Below are 21,203 nucleotides of genomic sequence, written 5' to 3'. Positions count from 1 at the left end.
GATTCACCACAAAAATTAGGTTTTTAAAGAGAAGTAAATATTTCACCACCTTATACCAACTTATCCAAACAAAACTCCACCGGTGAAGTCAGAGGGAATGCAAGAGCTTTAAAGACTTCTACAAGGAAACACATAAACACATTCCTGGTGTGCACAGCGAAAAGATTAAACCGACAGATTAATCAAGTGTTTCAGACATTTTCATATGTTGAACATTTGATGATGATCGGGGGAGAGATGGGAAACAGAAGATAACATGCAAACAGCAAAGCATAAAGTCACCTAGAGTGAAGGGCAAGGGCAAGAGTGAATAGAGATGAATAAATAAGGAAATAATAGATATAACAGAAATATATATATTTAAAATATATATATAAATAAAGAAGGATTAGACTGCATACCCCTTTTATTATATTTGTCCCATTAAAGATATCTAATGTCAATGAGTTTTACACCTCTATATGTACCCTTGTATTACAACAGTAAGCTTGCCATTGAGAATAATAGACAATATTAAACATAACTAAAACTTTCTATATTTTCTTGGGCACTCCCATGTGATTCAAAGATCACACTTTACGATACAAAATCCACGACACGTCATGAGGCCCACAACACTCTGAATGACCTTTAGGGCGTCAGGCCACATATCCAGTCTGCCAAGATGCAAAACTTATAGACCCTTCCCAAAAAAACTCCTTTGTTCATGCTGCCATTGTCTTCCTTAACGGCTCCATGTGAGGTGTACACACAATGTTTTCGATTACCATGAACCTTGAGGCAGTATTTTAAGCACTTCCAAGCCGTTTTTTACTGAAAAGCCAGCCTTTAATATGACCGACAACATTCAGACTTTAAATACATAAAATGATTTTCTGCTCCTTCACCTCGTCCTGACATAAATACCATCGCCTGATACTAGTAGATAGAGAAATAAAACGCCACAGATATAAAACAGTGCTCTTGAATTTCATCTCAAGACAAATCAGATGCACATTAATATTTTAACATTGCTCATGAACAATCCACTTAAGACAACGTGTTGTGTATCTATCCCACTTATCATAAACCTTCCACTTGTAGATGTTATGATGTGAAAAGTCAAATTTCCTAACTTGTATGTGTGGCAAGAGATGACCTTTAAAAATGTTTGCAGATTCAGTATTCATACAGTTAATACTCTTTGGTGATGATACATTTAAACAACCTATTCTGCAATAATCAGTGACAACCAGTACAAACTTTCTGGAAACAGTCTGGTGTTTTTACTCTGGTAAACAGAATTAAAAGAGCATCGGAGGTCACTGCTCTAGATGCGTGTGAGGAATCCCAGATTGAGGCTAGCAGGGATCTGGATGGTCTCCAGAGCCACAGAGGAGGGTGTGAAGAGGAGGGTGATGGAAAAGATCTTCTTGGCATCCATCATCAAAGCGGATGACTCCCCTTTGTCTTTCAAAATGTTCTAAATTAAATAAAAAGCAGATACGGTTAGAAAGGGTTGATAAGCACAAGGCTGAGGATAAAAGAGCATTCTTGCCCACTCACTTTAATAGTTGTGATGAAATCTGTTGACACTCTCTCTTCAAATTCAATCACTGGGGTGTACAAGGTCAACACCTTTAAAATCTGTCAAGATGGACAAACAATGAACAAAGCTCAGGCATCACATTTGTCTGCAGATTAAGAAGTCTGAACATTTACTGATAATGAACCTGTGCCGTGGTGAGTGCGGTGCACATGTTGCAAATAGCTTGGGCGTCTGCCTCAGTCTTCTTCTTTATCTGTAGGAGCTGTGCAGCCTGTACAAGAGGCTCCAGGGTCTCCTTGGCACCGCAGTCTGCCAGCTCCCTCTCTGCCAGCCACTCCTCCAGCTGCCAAACATTGTACCTGAAGCCAGAGGCAACAGACAAACAACTCACCCACAGCAATGCATAGCGAGGTCCAACCTGGCAGCTGCTCTCTGACATTAGCTTTTAAATTCTTATAACTTCATATCTAGTGAATTAACGCAAAAACATATCCTAGAACCGATGCCGTTTATGAATCATCCATGAATGATCCAGAACATGAAGGAATTTATTTATTTACTTTACTTATTTGAACCCCGCCAGTATTTACAGACATCAATATATCCAGAATGGAGGTCTTGAGGAAAAAGGTTTAAAATGTGTAGATTTAATTTTAGACATGTTAATACTTTTTCTGTGCTTAATGTAGCTTTTAAGAAAACACAAAAAATATCCCCATGCCTAATGTTGTTATCTAGCCTAACCATGTAAAATATTACCTGAGGTTTCTTTAAAATATTATCTTTTTCTTTTTCTATCAGTAGAACATTTTCTTTATGTATACAGGAACCAACACACCTCAGTCTGCACTCTTCTGTCCCTCTAATTTGAGTTCATAAAGTATAATAACAACTGTTTGCTGTGCTGTACCTGATCTGCAAGCCTTTGCTCCAGGAACACATGTCCTTCCGTAGCAGCAGGTGGTTGAGTGTTACCGCACAGATGATGTAAAACAGCTGCTTGACAACCTGTTTCATCAGGTCTGGGTCCATCCCATGCTGACTCATGGTGGTGTAGAAGTGGCTAAGACGTTGCAGCAGGACTTCCACTGTAATAGCTCCCTCCTCTGGGAAACTGGTGCTTCTCTTCCTCAAGCCTGTTGGTTTGGACCCCAACACGCCCTGGATTGTTTCGTGCTCCAGCATGCTTGCCACTATAAGACACAAATTAAGGAAAAATACATTTCATGTGTTTCTGTCACGGTTAGTCTTCTTATTATTATAGTGAGATGATATATCCTCACCAATCAGAGGCTGCAGGATGTCCTCCATGGATTTGATGAGCTGACGATAAATTTGGATGTTTAGATCACCAAAAACCTGCTGATACTCTGACAGTTCAAAGTTGGTCAGACAGTGCTCGTTCTGCTTGGCAGTGTTGTGCGTCATGACGACCTATAGTATAAAGACAGACATCCAGGGTTAAATAAGGGGAATGTACAACAGTAAATATCACTCAGGTATCAAAGCCTTACCTCGTCTCCACTGTACTGCTTCAGACAGTGCATTAATCTGCATGTGTTGGCCAGCCAGAAAGACACCACTTCAAAATCATTTCCTCTCCTCTGCAGAAACATTGTAAAAATTAAAAACAAACGCAGTCACTTTTTTTTTAACCATAGATAAAAGTTATATACTGCACCTTAATGACCCCTTTGATGCTGAGGATGGTGGAATTGAGCAGAGAGCTGACTCTCTGATCATCGTTGACATTGTCTGCATATCGTAGGCACATGAAGATGATGTAAGCCGGAAGTCCAGGAATGAAGCTCACTGCTACACCACGAGGCTTCAAATCTGAGAAGATTACCACATTTCAAAATTAAATCCTCAAATACTGTGTCCTGTATTCCAACACTTGATAAAATGATTTGCTTGAGTAGAACAGGCTTGACGTACCTATAACCACGTTCTTAAGCAAGTGGCTCACGTCCCCTTCCCTGTACTCCAACATGCCCTGGTACTCTTTTTCCTTGCGGGTGATGTTCACCGCTCTGACAGGTGCGTTCGTCACAGAGGCGTTATGCCTTTGCTGAGCGCTCGCTAAAAACGACAAAGACAGATTAATTAATTATGTGCTGATGTCATATAGAAAATATATCCTTTGAACACAGTGAATTGTCATATGGTACCTTCAATGTCTTCAACTTTTTTCATGTAAAACTTAAGTTGTTTTCTCAACTTGCGCATGATTTTGTCTTGTTTCTCTTGCTGCTCCATGAGTTCCTAAAATGATGTCAAATATAATTAGATTAGTGTGAATGCAAAACAACCCTCAATACATGGAGAAGACATGGTGAGAATTTTTTTTTTCTTCATGGAAGAAGCTCTTGTTTTACTTCATAAAAACACTTGAGTTACTCCTTTCAGTTTGTATATTATTGTATATTTGTGTGTATGCTATTCTTTGTAGATGCAACATCACAATGTGTCCTCACAGAACAGTACATTTAATCTGGAAACTATAAGAGAGCCCTTTCAAAAGATATAGATCCAGTGTTATACAGAGAAATCTGTTTATTTTGAAAAAGCTCTGCATTGTAAAAATAATTACAGTCATATTAATTAATAGAAGGTAAAGTGACAGATATGGCAGACCCACCAAGTTCTCGTTGGCCAGCCGTGCGATCTCATGCTTCAGGCTTGCATCAATGCGGGCTTCCTCAGACAGAAGGAGGCTCTGGGTCAGCAGGTTCTGCTGTTGCTCCTTTTCTTTCTTCAATTTGTTCACCTCCTCGAGCAGCTTCCCGTACCTCTCATTGTGAAACTGCTCCTGCTCCTGCATCTGGTGCTCCAGAACTCTGTAGGGTGGAGGGATAGTATTCGATTCATAATGCTATGAATGTTTTTCAAGGCAACCAACCAACTACAGAATATTATTCCATTACCTATTTGTCTCTTTTAAGCCTTCATAAGCGAGCCACAGCTCTCCATCTTCATTTAGTGTGTGGATGTCAGTGGATCTGAGGGCCAGCATCAGAGAAATTAAATAACTCTTAACTGAACCACATGATGGATTTAAACCTGTGCGTGCCATGCGGTCTTACCTGTTAAAGTCTTGAAATGAGGGGATTTCAAGATCCAAATTCACCCCTTCCCCAAGTGCAGAGTCCTAGAGGGCAGTTCATATTGGTTAAATTACACATATGTAATGACAGATGTCTTCTGTTTAAATACAAAATACTGAATAAACAATATTTTTTTTCACCTTATGTTTCAAAGCCTCTTGGCGAACCATATGTGAACGGAGGAGCAGCACCTCCTCTTTCCGCATGTCCAGCTCCTCATTGGAAGAACTGAGCTGCTCCAGCAGTATGTTGTAGGGCAGAGAGCCGGGGGCAGGGGGCATCGATGCACTGTCCTCACTGGTCAAAGACTTCCGCAGCTCATTTAGATCCTGCTTCAGCTTCTTGTTCTCAGACTCTAGTTCTTGTCGCTACATTAAGACATTTAGAGAGACATGAACAAATCAGACAACTACAAACTAATTTCTGTCTCTATTTGTGGTTCAGTATTTCACTACAAAAATGAGTTACAATAGAAAACACTTTTAAGAAATACCTTCAGTGTTTCCAAGTCCAGTTCTGCTCTGCCAACAGTTCTCTGATCCTCCACCTTCTTTAAAAAAAAATATTCACACATAATGCAGATATTAACCAAAAATAACAAATAGCGTATTGATACAAAACTCATCTGTATGTTTTGTAATTTTTCCACTGGACTCAGTGCATACTTTTGCCTTTTCTTGTTGTGCTTCTTCTTTCTTATCCAGCTGCTGCCATAGTGCCTGTTTGTCCTGCTCCAGTTCCTTTACTCTTCTCTGGAGCTTCAGAAGGACTGGCAGGTCCACCGTCGACTGGGTTTCATCCTAACAAAGCAAGCAAGCAAGCAAGCATCACAAACTAGCTAGAATGCTGCACTAATAGGATTAAAAAACACAGACAGCAGAAAAATATCTTCCAACAGCCATTAACAAAGGAATTATTTGCAGTTCTCTGCAGGTCTTCTGTAAATCAAAGCAGCCACTTTTCTATTTAACTAATAAAATGTTTCCTGTAGGTTACAATACATCCTTTTCAGTAGAAACCCAACTATGAAAGAAATAATGTGAATTCACAAATTAGGTAAATGTAATCCATTTATAAGTAAATATGTCTATGTTGTAATGATATGTCAGTAAAGGTGCCTAAGTTTGGATTTAACTTAACAGAGTGTGTTCACTCCACAAAGCTGCTATTCTTTGTCAACATTGAGAAAGCACACGGGGGAGAGAGAATATTATACAAATATTTTTGGACAGAGTATCACTTTGAGGCCATTGTGATAACACAACATTGACTGTATATAAAGATGGATGACATTACAGCTCCCCAAAAGTGAAGTTAAAGCATCCTGATCGCCCTCTGGTGGCTGGCTGCAGTATTGGTCATAAAGCCTGTACATGTACAGTATGGTTGCTTGGCATGGATGGTTTCTGTCAGTTTAGTTTTTAGTTTATATAAACAGTGTATGTTCAAGTGTTCATTTTTCTAAATTCTGATTTTAATTAATTACTTAATGCTATGAAAACAGGAGTTCACATCATGATTGACAGCAGAACCCTGTTCACGGTTTGGTCAGTGTGTATTTGGGCGGATATATTTTAGCTTCGTACAGTGGGAGAATGGACATGCATCGTCCATCTTTATAGTAAAAGTGATACACCGTTATATTATGTAACTTTGTACATTACCTCTGTTTGTACGGGGCTGTCTTCTCCCTCGGTAGAGCCTAAACTCTGACTAAACTCAGATGAATTACTGCTGTAGTTGGAGTCTGTCCTCTTGTGACTAGATTTGTTCTGGTTAGGAGTGAGGAAAAAAAAACATATTACAGAAAGAACAAGTAGCCAGATCTAAAACACTGACACACATAAATGGTCTCTATATAAGTGATTCTGCTTTGTGACACTAGCTTAAAACTGCCATGTTGTTAAAATCCATAGATCAAAATATATCAAATGACAGCTATGTCAACACCGTGATACCAAATTAAGTATTCCTCACAATGTTGAGACTCATCTCTTCCTTCAGGTCTCTATGCCGTTCCTCCAGATGCAGGTGTTCACTCAGCAGACTCTGGTAGCGAGCGCGTTCTTCAGTTAAGTCCTTTTCCATCTGTTTTGTATTCTCGATGTTGGTTTTAACATCTGAAACAAAAACAGTTTTGTTCTATTTACTCATTCTAAAAAAAAGCCATTACCCAAGAACAGCGGAGGCTCGAGGTGCTCGGTACCTGTTATCTGTTGGGTTTGTTCCAGGATTAATTTGTTCAGTTCATCTTTCTCGCTGTTCAACAAGCTGTTCTTCATATTAAGCTCTTCAACCACCTGATTGTGAGAGGAAACAAAATCATGTGATCTTCTTCTATTGACGTAAGAAAACAACAAGTGAAGCAAAACAACCAACTGAGTTCATAAACTGGAACTAATTTCTGACGAAGACACGGAGAGGAAAATGAACAAACTCGGTGTGAGGTACAAAATGATTTTAACTCAATGTCATTGAAGATTTATCTGGACCAATACTAATACTCATTAAAGGAAAACTTTAACTGATTTTCAACCAGCTTTGTGTCATTACAAAGTCAGTATGAATGAACAAGTATTAAGAACAAGTAAGCCTGCCCAGATCCTTGCCCATTTCACAACAGAAGTTCACAGGATGGCATGAAACAACTCTGAGAACTGTTGTTCAAACTACAGATTTTAATTCCACATTTTACATGCCTGTGTCAACTCCGTGGACCATCCCACCTTTGCTATAGTGAGGGTGAGGGGCCTCACAAAACTCAGATCAAACTGTCAAACGATGCAGGCATTATGCAGTGCCTCAAATGTTTTCAAAAATGTATTTTAGCCTGCCGCCATTCTTGTTTTGCCTGAAGACAACAACCCAAACCAGGCACTGTTCAACTCACAGTACATCTCCCGCCATTTATTAGTCCATTGTGGCACAGTGAATTGTGGTAGTTGTCAGATGTATATATCTTTTGAGTCAAAGGGAATACCACGGCCCTTTTTCTCAGTTTTATACAATCATGTGGCAACAATTACAATAATAATATTTCCACTGCATGCATAGATACCATCTCTCCAGGGAAATTCCTCTTTAATTTCATCTATTACATAATACAAGAAAGAGTGCTATGTAGAAAATTCAAGTGAAGTTGCTAGGTAGATAGAAACATTTAAGTTTTAAATGGAGTGTGGTACAGTAGGCCTACCTGTTGTGTCTGCTCCTTGTAGACCTTTGTTTGCTCTTCCAGGTCTCCTTTCTCCCTGCGGGTGTTATCCAGCTCGTGCTGAAGGAAGGAGAGCTGCTCCAGCAGTGAAGGAAGTGTTTCTGCTTTGGCTCTGGTCTCCTGTTCTGATCTTTGTAGGTTTTTGATCTCTCTGCTCTGTTTCTCTCTCTCCAAAGCCTGAGTCTTCTCCACAGCATTAAGCCTCTCACTGAGCTCCCTGTTTTCTTTTTGCTGTGGGGGAAGAGACACACACATGCTGTGCATGTGACATGACAACTCCCAATGACCCAATGTTTCTCCTCAGCAGTCAACAGTAGATTGAAGAGTAAACAACTGTCTAACATAGATAAAATAAAGATATCTGATAAAATTAGATATCTATACTCTGTTGTATATATCTAGAGGATATTCATTACTCACCTGCTCGTTTATCTTATGCTGCAACTGCAAAATCTTGTTCTCCATGCCAACGTTGAGCTTCTTGAAGTGCTCCACAGAGCGTGCCTCCACTTTCAGCTTCTTCAGTTCCTTCTTGGCCCTCATGCGTCGTACACAGCTCTGCAGCAGGACGATGGCGGCCACGGTGTTTCTGAAATACTGTCTACACAGCCAGCCCCTCACCCATTTCTGGATGACCACAGCCTTTTGCTCAAACATCAGCTGTGAAAAGAATGACAAATATGTTGATGATATCATGTTTATACATGAAATTGTAATGACAAGAGTTGCAACAAGTGTTAAGAACAGGTGAGGTGAAAAATCAACAGGCCGTGTGTAAAGATTATTTCTATATAAAAAGTGCTGATGTGTTTTTCTATAAATTAAATTGCATTAACAACATGTCTTTTAGTCTTACATAAATCTGTGGCCAGACTATTTCACAGTTAGTAAGTAAACCTTCAAAATATGTCCCAGTTTATTTCCTGTTGCAGAGTACTTGAATGGCATCATCTGACAGGAAGTAAACATGGAAATCAAGCAGTTGCCTAGCAATACGATATAATTATTATATATATTAGATACAAAATAATTTCTTATATAAAAGTGCCAATGAGGTCAGGAAATTTTGTGTATTCATATGACTTCATTACTAAGAATCCAACACAACAATCAAGGTCTAGGAAGTGCAAAACAATCTGCTGAACTGATTCTACAAAACCAAACTACCACAACAATGTTACTACCGGAATCTGGCACATCTGGGCTTCCTGTGAGCCGGAGACTTTTTCATATTACTTAAAGAGGCTGTTTGTTTGGTGGCACATATTAAATCCAGTTCTGAAATTTAACTATTGAGTTCCTCATTCAACAAACTGAAAAACAAAACAAAAAAACTTCAACTAAAACCAAGGGTATGTTATTATTGGTTTCTGGAATTGCATTAGTAAAATCTTGTTTTGACTACAAACTGTCCAGTAAAGGAAACTTATCTGTCCTATCAAGTCTTATCTAATTTCTGAAAGCCTCCAAACTTGTATAAAGCATGGCATTACCTCATAGTACTGCTTTCTGGCCATATAGGCCCTCAGGAAGCACTGGATAACAATAGCCGCAGAACGCTGCTGCTGGTAGTGTCTCCTGGTCGCCCACATACGAACATTGCGCTGAATGACAAGAGCTGCTCTGGTTCTTCGCAGAAACTTAACATAACTGAGAAAAAAAAAATAAACGTGAGAAATACGTTAGAGCAGCGTATTCTTATTCTGCTGTTGTTTAACGTCTCCACTCACCAGCGTGCCTGGTGACCCCGTACGTGTCTCTGTATGGTGATAGCAGACTCCTTCATCCTCAGGTACTTTTTGCGAGCCAGCCAGCAGCGAATAGTCTTCTGGATGCGAACGCAAGCCATACGCAGCTTGTCAGAACGCAGCTTCTCCAGGTAGGCCACCTGACCGGCCCTGAAGAAGATCTTGTTTTTGCCAAACTGATATTTATCCTGGTCCTAGGAGCAAAACACAAAACAGTAGCATATATAAAATGGAATATTTGAGTGGGCCTGTGAAAGTTGCATTGTGGGAATACAGTATTCAGACATACCTGTATCAGTTTTTCCAGGACATTTTTGCAGGTTTGTTTTCTATCAGACAGCACATCCTTTTGCTTCATGAGGACCCGATAACGTCTAAAGAATTCCTGATAGGTCCATCTGTAATATTCATATAAATAAGACAAGGTGCATAGATCTTTTTTTTTTAGTCTATGTATTATAAACACAAAAGCATGCGTACAACTCCCAAGGGTCTCTTGCTCTGTAACAAATGCGGCTGTTGATACTCTACCTTGATGGGAAGCCTGCTGCTGAGATCCGGATTGTTTCGAGGATGCCACATGCTCGAAGCTGCTGCACTGCCCTCACAGGGTCCAAGCTTTATGAAAGAAAACATGCAAACACGTTACAAAAATGAATATACTGCTGTGCCTGTGTATATACCTGTGCTTGTTGTGCAAATCGTGTAAAACAAAAGAGTGAAATAATTTTTCTTACGTGAATGAAGCTTTATGGTCGTTTGGCTTGATGCAGCGTACATAGTGAGGAGTTGTAGCATTTAGTGTGTCCATCAGCAAATGTAGAGACTGACGAAACTGAGTAAAAAGACAATAAATCCTTGATTAGTGGGCAAGGAAATACATGAATTATAAAACTGTAGTTTAAGTGTCCAATATAATCTTTTTCGTACATTCTTTGGTGGTTACTTATTTCCTTAAAGGCAATTAAACCTGACCATATGAGGAAACCTATATTAGACTAAATTTAAAATAAATGTCCATTTCTTCTGTTTTTTCATGACAACAATGTGAACTGTATGTCAAACTGTCACATACCACCAAATGCCATGTCGCCTGCTCCTTATATTCTTCTTACCTGCAGTCCAACAGTCTTCTTATTTTCCCTCTGAGCCTGACCAGCCCTTCCAAGGACACCAGTGCGCTTGTTAGTAGAACTTGCGGCCTTCTCATCATCCTCAAACAGCTTCAGCAGCAAATCAAACTGAGAAGATGATTTTCAGAGTTGAAAGACACAAAGTTATCACTGAACAGCAGATGGCAGTGTTTTCAATCTGAAAGTGGGTGTATTTCCTCCAATAGTTATGGTTGAACAATTCTAGGGTGTGCCCAGGGACTTGCAACACAAAATATAGCCTACAGCCATTTGGTTTTAGTCGAATGAGGTGTTGGCATTGAATTCATTGGATGTCCAAAAAGAGAGAGAGGGGGGGGGGGGGGACTAGGGAGTGGAAATATAATAAATTCAAACTGTTTTTCACCCTGCTGTTTTTCAGCACATTTATCTGCTCCTCATTGACGGTGTCCTTGTTTTTCTCGAGAAAACCAACACATTGGTACTCCACCTAGGCACAAAGAGTCAGATCACACATAGTGTTCTTTGACTAAAATGCAATGGTCATGCTTATCACTCAGCAGTAGACTGATTAGCACTGCTTTAATAAATATAATCATCAAACATATGTAGTGAAGGCATAGAAGTCTGACTATGTAGACAGTAATTGCAATTTCACATTCAACTAGCTTGCTTGCAGAAAACATGAGTCATTTATCCATCTGCTGACTACTGAGAAACAATCCCACCTTAGTATGAGACATACAACTGTGTTTCACCTTGTCTGCAAAGTGGTGGATGATAAAAGCTCGATTTGATAACCTGGGTTTATCAAAGTGAGCATGTTGCTTCTGGAGGGTGTACAGTTTCTGGGCCCATGTGTCGTCAGAGCCTTTGGGCATCTATGGAAAAAGGAAATGCTGACACATCAGTTAGTCATGGCCTTACTCATTACCTCCAAACATAGCACAGTGGAGATTCCTTCAGTGGAAAGTAACTGAACAGAAACTTTTTTTTTACCTTGCCCTCTTCATCCAGCAGGTCCAGGACACCCAGCTTGGCCTCAATGAGATTAATGCACGGCTGATTGTCATAGAAGTCAATCAATGTCCAGGGGATCTCCTCTTTCATGTACTCCTCTTGCTCCAGTTTAAAGACATGCTGAAGGGAGTAATAGCTTAAAGTCACGTTTGTTTGGATTACAAAATGAACCTGATGAGCAAGAAAATACACACACCTGGTTGAACTGTTGTTGAAGCTTCTCATTTGCATAATTGATGCAAAACTGTTCAAAGCTGTTCACATCAAATGTTTCAAATCTGAGGGAAAAAAATTAAAACAACACAGTCATCTGGTTAGCTAGGGAAACATAAATGAAAAGACCACAAACCTGATGATGAAAACCTACCCGTAAATGTCGAGCACACCAATGAAGGAGTGTTGTTTCACTGCAGATTTTAAGGCACTGTTAATACTGTTCACAATCCGGCTGAAGAGTCTGGCATAGATGTGTTTGGCTAGGGCATCTCTGCCATTGATTGCACTCATTTTAGAGACAGACTTGACAAAGGTTTCTGTGGTTGTCTTGAGTTTCCTGTGACAAAACCAGTGGGCCATTTCTTCACAGGGAACCCCCATCAACTCACAAAACACCATCAGGTGCATGTTATCTGGCTGGAAATACATTAAATGTTAAAAGATGTTAACATCCTCAATAAAACCTCCAGACAAAACTAACAAAAAATAATAATAATTTTAGACAAATATTCTTGTTGTGTCCAGGGGGAATCAGTGTTTACCAAGATGCTGCATCTGTCTGCTGACTGGTCTTTCACCTCCACATTGCTCAGATGAAGAATAGCTGCCAGGATTTGGTAAATTGCCATTTGATCACTTTCATTGATTCCTACAATGAGAATAAAACAATAAAGCGATAACTGATGATCAACCATGTAGGGCCAATAGAAAAATATGCATATGTTTGTATGTCCAGTACTCTCCAGTCAACATATAAATGCAAACCATATTGATATGCATCCAACACTCACCCAACAGGGAGAAAGCGCTTCTGGTATTGCACATCTCTTTGGCATCATCCACTCCATCTATGACTGGGCTCTGACCCTGGTTAGTACAGTGGAAGTCATCTGCGCAACCTTCAAACATCATATAAAATGTTGTACTAAATAGTCTCTCTGTTATGACTGCTTAGCAGCTGAATATTTTGAATTTTTTTCTAAATCCTGCTCAAATGATAACTGATATTTTAGTGACTCTCATACCTAACTTGAAGTCTTTGAACTCTGGTAAATGTGAAGAGGCACACAGCTGGTAGAATATATGGTAGTTCCTTTCGCTGTGGGCCTAAAAGTAGTGCAAACAGATGTAAAATAAACAAGTAGTGCAAACACATTCACTAACACAGCTAAACTAGCTTCATAGCTCTTTTGACTGTAGTTGCATGAACAAACTACAAGCACATTGCTAAACCCAGACTTACACTCAGATCGTCTAATCTTGTCTTGAAAATAGTTGACTGTTGCATAACTGAACTAATATGCTGCCATCTTTCTGTGTCAAGGACCAGACAGGCTAAACTGTGCGCTGTTTATGCTGTTTGTTATTACGTTGCTAAGATACACGTTACATGTTACATGCATATGAGAGTGTTTTAAATCAATTAAGTGTGACAGATCGGAAGGGACACGTTTAGACACTGAGGCTAGGCCACCTAAAGACATGCAAGTTAAGTCCATACCAAAGAGATTTACCTGAAACACAACTCTTGACTTTTCCAGTAAGTAGGTTCTCATGTTAGCCCCAATAATACAATGCTTCTTGTCAAAGCCAATCTCAATGTACTTCCCAAAGCGACTACTGTTGTCATTCCTTGTTGTCTTGGCATTCCCAAGAGCCTAGGAAAAACACACAAAAGGCTTTCAGTAACCTTTGTCATTTTATAATAGTGTCTTCTTTCCCTGCAGTGTTAAATGTTACCTCCATGATGGGGCTGGAGGCAAGGACTCTCTCCTCAACATTGGCTTCACCAGAGGAGCAGCTGACAGTGGCAAAGTAACGCATAGCGTACTTAGCAGAGACAGTTTTGCCAGCTCCTGATTCACCGCTCACAATGATAGACTGGTTTCTTTCATCTCTGTATGAAAGGATGTGTTGACATACAGACATCACATGTCAGCTAAAACAATTTTAGAGTGTATGCATGAAAGGGAGTGACCATTAAAAAATGTATTTTGAGGTTACAAAACCTGGCCATCTGTTTGTATGCTTCCTCTGCCACTGCAAATATATGGGGGTCCATGTCTCCCATGTTCTGCCCACTGTAGGCATTGATGATGTCAGCTTCATAGATGGGCAGGCTCTCATAAGGATTGATGGCAACCAGGACAATTCCTTGATACAACAAGCAGAAAATTAAAAAGCCTAAATGTATGATATCATGTAATAAGTTTCAGTGTGTGTTTCTTTAAGAGCAGCCTCTGCCACGATAATCAGCATGCTGTACTGTAGATTATGTCAGTGAGCAGGGCTCCAAAGTCTACAGTGGCAGTGATAATGTGAGTCAAAGGAGATGAAGCTCTTTACCACAGTATGTGTAAATCAACCTGGAGTCCATGAAGCGCACTTTAAGGTTATGTAGCACTGCAGGCTCGTGGAGGTAGCTGAGAGCTGTGAGGTCATTTTCCCCCACGAGGATGTCAGGGTTTCTTAGTGGTGGGAGGTTGTTGGTTTTGGGGTCTATTTTGTGATGCACCTCCTAAAAAGACACAAGACGTTTGTGTTAGGAAAAGAATCATACAAAACAAGTAAAAACAGATGGTTAAGTACAAAGATCCTAACATTAGTTCATGTTTAAATCCATCTAACTAACACTGAGCTTGGCTTGTTCACTCATGATAATACTTTGGCCTCATTTCCATACCTGAAGTGCATGCCCAAACTTGACAACACAGCTGCAGGTAGCTACAGCACTGAGCGAAACATTTTCAACCACACTCAGTCCACCTACTGTGAACCCAGGACATAACACTGGCTTCTAGGATTCGAAGCTTTAAACACAGAGGGCACAAGATGCTGTGCCTCCAACAGCTGCCTCCAATAATCCCACAGCACACAGAGTTTTGCATGTGTCCATTGCCAGTACTCTTGCAAAGAGAAATGTGTGCATGGCTCTCTGACAACATCACACACCCATTTCCACTTCAGTACCTCCATCTCCCTGTGTGTGAATTTGTGTGTCTGTCTGGGTTTTGCCTGTCTCACCGTGCCATCATCCAGCTGCAGAGTCAGCGTCGAGTCGCCTGGAGTGTAATCTTTGATAAGCTCTGCTGACCTCCACACCTCTTCTCCATCTGGGAGCCATACACGGGCATACTGACGGACAGAGAGGAAACCGGGTCAAACTTTATTTACTTATATAGCACCTTTCAAAACATGCAGCCCTTAGTGCTTCAAAGCGCAAATAAAAACAGAAATAGACACAATGAAAAGAATCCAGCAGAATTGATAATACATTTTTTTTGTTTATTTAATCAGGAAGGGTCCCTTTAGGATTAAAAAACTCCTTTTCAAGGAAGTCTTGGCCAAGACAGGCAGCAGCACAAACTATGAACAAGTAAATTAAAACAGATACAAGACACACGGACAATATTACAACACATAGCAATCTAGTAAAATAATGAAAGTACAGTACAAGCCATCAGTTAAAGGTCCAGTGCGTAAGATTGGGTGCCTTTATTTATTTTTAGAATAAGGCAAACATGGAAGATAATATTCATAGTGTTTTCATGCATGTGTAATCAAATCATAGATCTCTTTGTTTTTGTGCGGGTCCTCTTCCATGGAGGCGACCAGAGCCCAGAAGAGACAAACTAAACACTGACTCTATACAGGGTCTTTCAAGTGTAGTTTCACCATTACATTAGATAGGCGAGGATGGTGTGAGGAGATTGCAATGAAGCAATTGCATCACTGGATACAACTAAATCCTACATACTGGATCTTTAAAACAACAATAACCCAAATGATTCAGTCTCCGAGTCTTTCAATATGGATTTATAAGCATTCAAACAATACAATGAGGCCCCTACAACAATGAAATGTTATAATAAATAAAAGCCAGTAAGAAAAGTGAAAAGAAGTTTAAGAAGGTGAATAAACACAGGGGGTAAAAGGTAAAAAGAGAGGCCGATCAAAGCTTAAAAGCTCCAAATAAATGTCTATAGATGAATAAACAGAGATGCAGTTAAACACTTAACTACAGCAGTGACATGTACAGTGATGTGTACCTTGGGAAAATGGCAGGATAGCTAACTTTATGTCAGGAGACAGCAGTCATGCGTGTAATGTGGGTGGTTACGGGGTATTTTAAGTGGCATGCAGATAAAAAAAATAAATAAATAAAAAAGAGACATCAATAAAGTTTTAAGCCTCTTTAAGTTGTCAAGTTATCATCTCAAAGTGACTGACACGAGTCAACACTAGAGAGATTTACATTCACTGACGTCAGCTTGCAGATAACTGTTGAATGAGCTCGACACTAATTTCATCCGGTCACTTACCTTGGAGTAAAGTTCAGAGGCTGCCATGTCTCTGCAGTCCGCTCCGTGAGCGCTCACTAACTCTCTCTGCCCGTAGAGGCGACTTTAAAACATTTTACTTCTTCTTCTTCTTCTGCATCCTTATAGTTGCATATACCGCCATCTTCTGGACTTTACTTTTTTACTATTTAATTTCCTTTCCCTTTTTTAAATTCTTTTTATTAACCCAGTTGAAACCAGATACCCCATTATGATTTTCCTCCCTTCTCTACATTTCCCACATTCTATTATACTTTTGAAACTTTTCTCCACTGCTCCTGTCCTCCGCAACCCTGCCATCATCTCTTCCCTCTCCCTTTCATATCCTTGACATTCAACCATCACATGCTCCACTGTCTCTACAGCTACATAGACCAGTTGGATGTTTCCCTATTATGTTGAGTGTGCTATTTAATCTACTGTGCCCTATTCTTAATCTGCTCATTGTCACCTGTTCCACTCTGCTACCTCCACAACATCCCACCTCTCCTACTTCATCTTGTAGTTTATATAAATGTCTCCCCTTTTCCTGGATTTTCCAATATTGTTTCCATTGATTAATTATTTCTTTCCATATTAAACTTTTCCCTTCTGCTTTTGATAATTTTACTTTCATTTCCACCTCTTCTTTCTTTGCTGCCTCCTTTGCCATTTGATCTGCTTTTTCATTTCCTTGTATTCCTAAATGAGCTGGAACCCACTTTAAAACATTTTAAGGACTCCCAGGACTTTTTCTGAGCTCCTCTCCGGGGCTCTGTGGAGGAGCAGGAGGTGGAGGAGGAGGAGGAGGAGGAGGAGCAGGAGGAGGAAGCTGCTGCTCCAACAGTTGTCAGTCAGCTGCGCGTGCCTGCCCCCTGCACGTTTTGCTCTCGTGCATCTTGCGTGCCTCCCGGCGGCCAACGCGCGCATGTCAACTAACGAGGAGAGAGAGGGCTGTGGTGGCAACAGTAACGGTGGAAGAATAAGTATCCAGATACTTTGAGTACTTCAGTAGAAGTATTAATACCCACCTTCACCCTCTGTCTGTCCTCTCCTCTCACCGTGTTACACCGGGGCGGAGCAGAGGAGGGACAGGTAAAGTGAAGACATCACTCCAAGTCAACACTGCCATATGTACAGGACATACAGAGAATTTCAATTTTACCTCATATCCCCAGTGCAAAACAAGCAAAAAACATGGAATATAAAATATACAAGTGTAAAAAGATGTGTATAAAAAAGTAGGGAAAATAGAAAAAGATATAAAAAAGTGTAAATATAACAAATATATAAAGATATAAACAGTGTAAATATTGTAAATATATATGAAGATGTAAATAGTGTAAATATAACAAATATATAAAGATATAAACAGTGTAAATATAGTAAATATATAAAGATGTAAATAGTGTAAATATAACAAATATATAAAGATATAAACTGTGTAAATATAGAAAATAAACAGTGTAAATATAGAAAATATAAAAAGATATACACAGTGTAATTATAGCAGTATGAAAACATATAAACAGCAGTGTGAATATAAATGTAAAAAAAAATTGACAACAGCTTCTTAAATTGCTGCTCTTACAAGTGCACTAATATATAATATATTCAGTATGTGTGGCACGGTGGTGGTGGGAGAGAGGAAGATCATTTTACCCAATGTTTAAAATCAAAATGGGGAAATAAAAAATGTATCACATAATCACATTAATTAATATTAAGGATTAAATAGACCATAGTTAAATGATAAAGACCCAGTGTGTAAGATTTAGGAGCATCTATTGGCAGCAATGGAATATAATATGTATTAGCATGTTTCCATTAGTGTATAATCACCTGAAAAACTGCTATGTTTGCACTGCCTTTTAATGAGTCCTTTATATCTACAGGGAGAGCGGGTCTTCTTCCACGGAGTCCGCCATGTTGATCCACCATTGTTCTACACAGTATCCTTGAGCAGACAAGGAGATAGGACCGTTTCTGTTTCACAGCCACTCTAGTTTATCCATGTTTAGATTCAAGCCAGGAACCTTCTTGCTGTGAGGTGACACTGCACCACCATGCTGCTCAGATGTGTAAAAATGTAAGTTATTTTTGGATGTTTCATGGCCAAAGTAGTTTGTCCTTTACACTAGAAAGGAGTGTGAGGCAAGAGGGTTGCAGTCAGTAAACCACTAAATCCTACACACTGGTCCTTTAGCATTTAATTATGGTTTGTTTAATACTAAATATTGCGTGATAACAGTTTGTCATTTTCATCTTTTATCTCACTTTGATTTTAAATGTGCTCCATTAGACCTGCATTTTTCAAATTACTAACTAGTGACCCATTTGTGAATTTAAATTTAACACAAAAATCTTGGTACTTAAAGCTTTTACTAGTACTCCAGTCCCCATCAGTATACAGAGAAATTTACGTGCACAATAAAATAGTAATTACTTGCGTTGACGTCACTCATATAGCACTTTAGATGGATGGGTACATATACATATGTATATTTTACTTGCTCTTATTTCTACATTTTCAAAATACTAGTATCAGGTATCCACTGGGCTCACCTTAAATGTTGTACTACATTTTTATATTGAACTGACTATTCCATATTAATACAATCCTTAAATATGGGCTAATACTATACTGGAGGTTTTGTTAGTAACATATGGGTGTGAAAATAAATGCAAGGACACATTTCAATTGAATATGTGTACTTAGAAGATATTATGCAAAACTATTTTATTTACAAAACAAATGGCACAGTGTGACTGCACAGTAAATGCACATGCACACTCCAGACACGTCAAAGGGAGTTTTCTTTCCATAAAATCCGAAGTGATTCCAGTCAGACAGTGACAGACATTTCAGGCAAAATTCAAAACTAAGATAGATTCTCACTGAGGGAGCAAATATTGCTCAAGAGGGTTCATTACTTTTAAGGCCATTTTTTAGAGGTCAGGATGAGATGGAGACCAGCAGCAAATCTTTGCAAACCAATGTCACGCAAATGAATTAAAATACAACCGGCTACAAAGCATGTGCGTGTGTATGTGTAATCTAACCTTCAGTGCTTTCAAAACACAGAATCAAAACAGCGTCACAGAAAGAGGAAGGGACACACAATCGAAGGATTAGAAAACAAAAAAAACAAAACAAGAATACTTCACTTTTCACTGTTTAAACAGACATGCCTCCATGAGTGTGAATTACACTTCCACCTCACTCTTCCTCTGTGGTCATAACTCGAGTATTTATAACGCTGGGACACGGTGGAACAAAGATGCCTTTGTGGTGATGACACCAGATAATCTGCGCAGGCTCTTTAAGCTGCTGTTTGATGCATGGAGGCATATCTCATCTTTAAAAGTGAAAACGTTCGGTGAAAGTAAGATACCACTAACATCCATTCATATTTACGAGTGTGATATCATGTACAGAAATTAATTACTACTCAGTCCTTTTTTCTTTTTTTTCTTTTTTTACAATCTTGAGAAACATTTTCTTTGTTGGATTTGACTCATTGACGATTCAGCGCCTGACAGTCGCCAATTCTTCCTCAAGAACATGGTACATAACTTGTTCTTAGAGAATACATACAAAGGTGAAAAATAAACAGAAATGTAAACGGCAGGTAGATTATGACGTGGGGGGGTTTGGAATGATAACAAAAACAGTAAACATAAAACCATCAACCAGCCAGTTTGCTGGCCACAATCGAAGTCTTTCTTTGAGGCAGGTCCTGAGGCGTTGGGATGTGCCCGCCTGTGATCTCCGTCTTCTCCGTCGGGGCTGATGGCAACTGTTTATTCTTCATCTTTGCCTTGGCCATGTTGTAGTCGCCAGAGTCAAAATACTTTTGCTGGACAAACAAGAAAGACAATGAAAGTGAGACTACTGCAAAAATGTTTTAAGCCAGCTCGGGTTTAATTGTACGTACCCCCTTCTGAAGGAGTCTTTTCCTGAGGAGGTCTGAGCCTCCAGGCTTGGCTCCCAGGTTTGGATACCTGGCCTTCAGTTTGGCCTCCTCTGCTTTCTCTGGACTGATGACTTTGTCCTCCATTTCCTGTTCAAAGAGCACACAACATATGGATGGCGAGGCCCCGTTCAAATGACTTGATGAAGTTTAATTTAAAAGGACACATTACAGCATGTTAAAGCTAGCATGACTTGTATTTATGTTGCACAACATGCAGGCGACTCCAATCCTTCCATTTAACTTAGCATGCTAAGCTACATCATTAACCATCCACTTACAGGTGATCTGCTAGTCTATTCGTTGCTTCCCTGAAACTGCAGGATTTTTCTAAAAAGAGTTTTGCTTTACCAACAATCGCTGGCAGCTAATTACGCTTGATTACGGTTGATTACTTTAGCACAAGAGTAGCGTGCTAGCTCCTGTGCTAACTTAGCTCGCCGCTAGCCGCGCCGGCTAAAAGTAGTTTCAGTCCGCAGCTCGTCGTCGTCGCAGTTTGTTGTTGTTTACCTGCTGCTCTTCACAAGTCCTCGTTCCTTCAACCTCTTCGGACATAGCTGTATTGAATCCCTGCTCTGGTACACCCAAAGAAAAAGAAAAAAAAAACACACACTACAGATGCAAACAGCTCTGCTGGAAGATGAAAGGTGCTACTGACAGACAGCAGCTACTAAGGCGGGCGAGGGCAGCAGCCTGTCACGCAGCCTGTCCAGCAACAGGCCGGTGAATCGATGTCAGAGATGCAGATGGGAGAGAGAGACCAGGGGAAGGGGGGAAAAGTTAGGCCCCAAACAATAGGTAAACACCAATATAAAATGATTAAACCATCATCATTGAGTATATATATTTCAAATATAATAATGAAATTCATTATCTCTTTGTTTTTACGTGTTTTAGGCTGTAAAAGTTAAATAAAAAATGTATGGTGGCTTTAATCTTGCATTAAATAGTGAACTGCACTGCAT

The 21,203-nt window shown here is 39.7% G+C and overlaps 2 protein-coding genes across 2 annotated transcripts; both read right to left on the bottom strand.

Moving 5' to 3' along the window:
• Positions 1–816: 816 nt before the first annotated feature.
• On the bottom strand, positions 817–16,589 carry LOC113744229 (unconventional myosin-Va-like). Its single transcript, XM_027273073.1, has 40 exons — positions 16,268–16,589; positions 14,970–15,080; positions 14,292–14,463; positions 13,955–14,099; positions 13,686–13,842; positions 13,460–13,603; positions 12,971–13,052; positions 12,737–12,844; positions 12,488–12,594; positions 12,097–12,362; positions 11,926–12,007; positions 11,709–11,849; positions 11,468–11,590; positions 11,116–11,199; positions 10,713–10,838; positions 10,335–10,432; positions 10,129–10,215; positions 9,887–9,995; positions 9,580–9,791; positions 9,343–9,499; positions 8,270–8,509; positions 7,832–8,080; positions 6,842–6,935; positions 6,613–6,755; positions 6,300–6,407; positions 5,301–5,435; positions 5,129–5,185; positions 4,776–5,003; positions 4,615–4,679; positions 4,456–4,530; positions 4,170–4,368; positions 3,700–3,793; positions 3,467–3,610; positions 3,210–3,364; positions 3,043–3,132; positions 2,812–2,962; positions 2,439–2,721; positions 1,713–1,887; positions 1,546–1,626; positions 817–1,462 (listed from the first exon to the last, which is right to left on the bottom strand). Exons 1-40 carry the CDS (start codon positions 16,292–16,294, stop codon positions 1,310–1,312), a joined length of 5,457 nt encoding a protein of 1,818 aa, XP_027128874.1. The 5' UTR covers positions 16,295–16,589; the 3' UTR covers positions 817–1,309.
• A 2,376-nt stretch (positions 16,590–18,965) lies between these two features.
• Positions 18,966–20,978, bottom strand: LOC113744237 (cAMP-regulated phosphoprotein 19-like). Its single transcript, XM_027273167.1, has 3 exons — positions 20,749–20,978; positions 20,203–20,328; positions 18,966–20,124 (listed from the first exon to the last, which is right to left on the bottom strand). The coding sequence occupies exons 1-3, from the start codon at positions 20,791–20,793 to the stop codon at positions 19,954–19,956; spliced, it is 342 nt and encodes a 113-aa protein (XP_027128968.1). The 5' UTR covers positions 20,794–20,978; the 3' UTR covers positions 18,966–19,953.
• Positions 20,979–21,203: the final 225 nt, after the last annotated feature.

The sequence above is a fragment of the Larimichthys crocea genome, chromosome XXI (assembly GCF_000972845.2).
Source record: "Larimichthys crocea isolate SSNF chromosome XXI, L_crocea_2.0, whole genome shotgun sequence".
In the NCBI taxonomy this organism is placed as follows: Eukaryota; Metazoa; Chordata; class Actinopteri; family Sciaenidae; genus Larimichthys; species Larimichthys crocea.
The sequence above is the reverse complement of the archived record's forward strand: the minus strand, read 5'-3'. Positions and strand labels throughout refer to the sequence as shown.

Bases quoted from the DNA above. Each gene is read 5' to 3' on its own strand.
- LOC113744229 (XM_027273073.1), bottom strand. From the start codon at position 16,294: ATGGCAGCCTCTGAACTTTACTCCAAG. The intron at 9,792-9,886 runs GTATGTCTGAAT...TTTTGCTCCTAG, and splicing joins TCCTGGAAAAACTGATACAG to GACCAGGATAAATATCAGTT. The intron at 4,369-4,455 runs GTAATGGAATAA...TCCACCCTACAG, and splicing joins GGCTTAAAAGAGACAAATAG to AGTTCTGGAGCACCAGATGC.
- LOC113744237 (XM_027273167.1), bottom strand. From the start codon at position 20,793: ATGTCCGAAGAGGTTGAAGGAACGAGGACTTGTGAAGAGCAGCAG. The intron at 20,329-20,748 runs GTAAACAACAAC...CTCTTTGAACAG, and splicing joins GGACTTGTGAAGAGCAGCAG to GAAATGGAGGACAAAGTCAT. The intron at 20,125-20,202 runs GTACGTACAATT...TTGTTTGTCCAG, and splicing joins AAAGACTCCTTCAGAAGGGG to CAAAAGTATTTTGACTCTGG.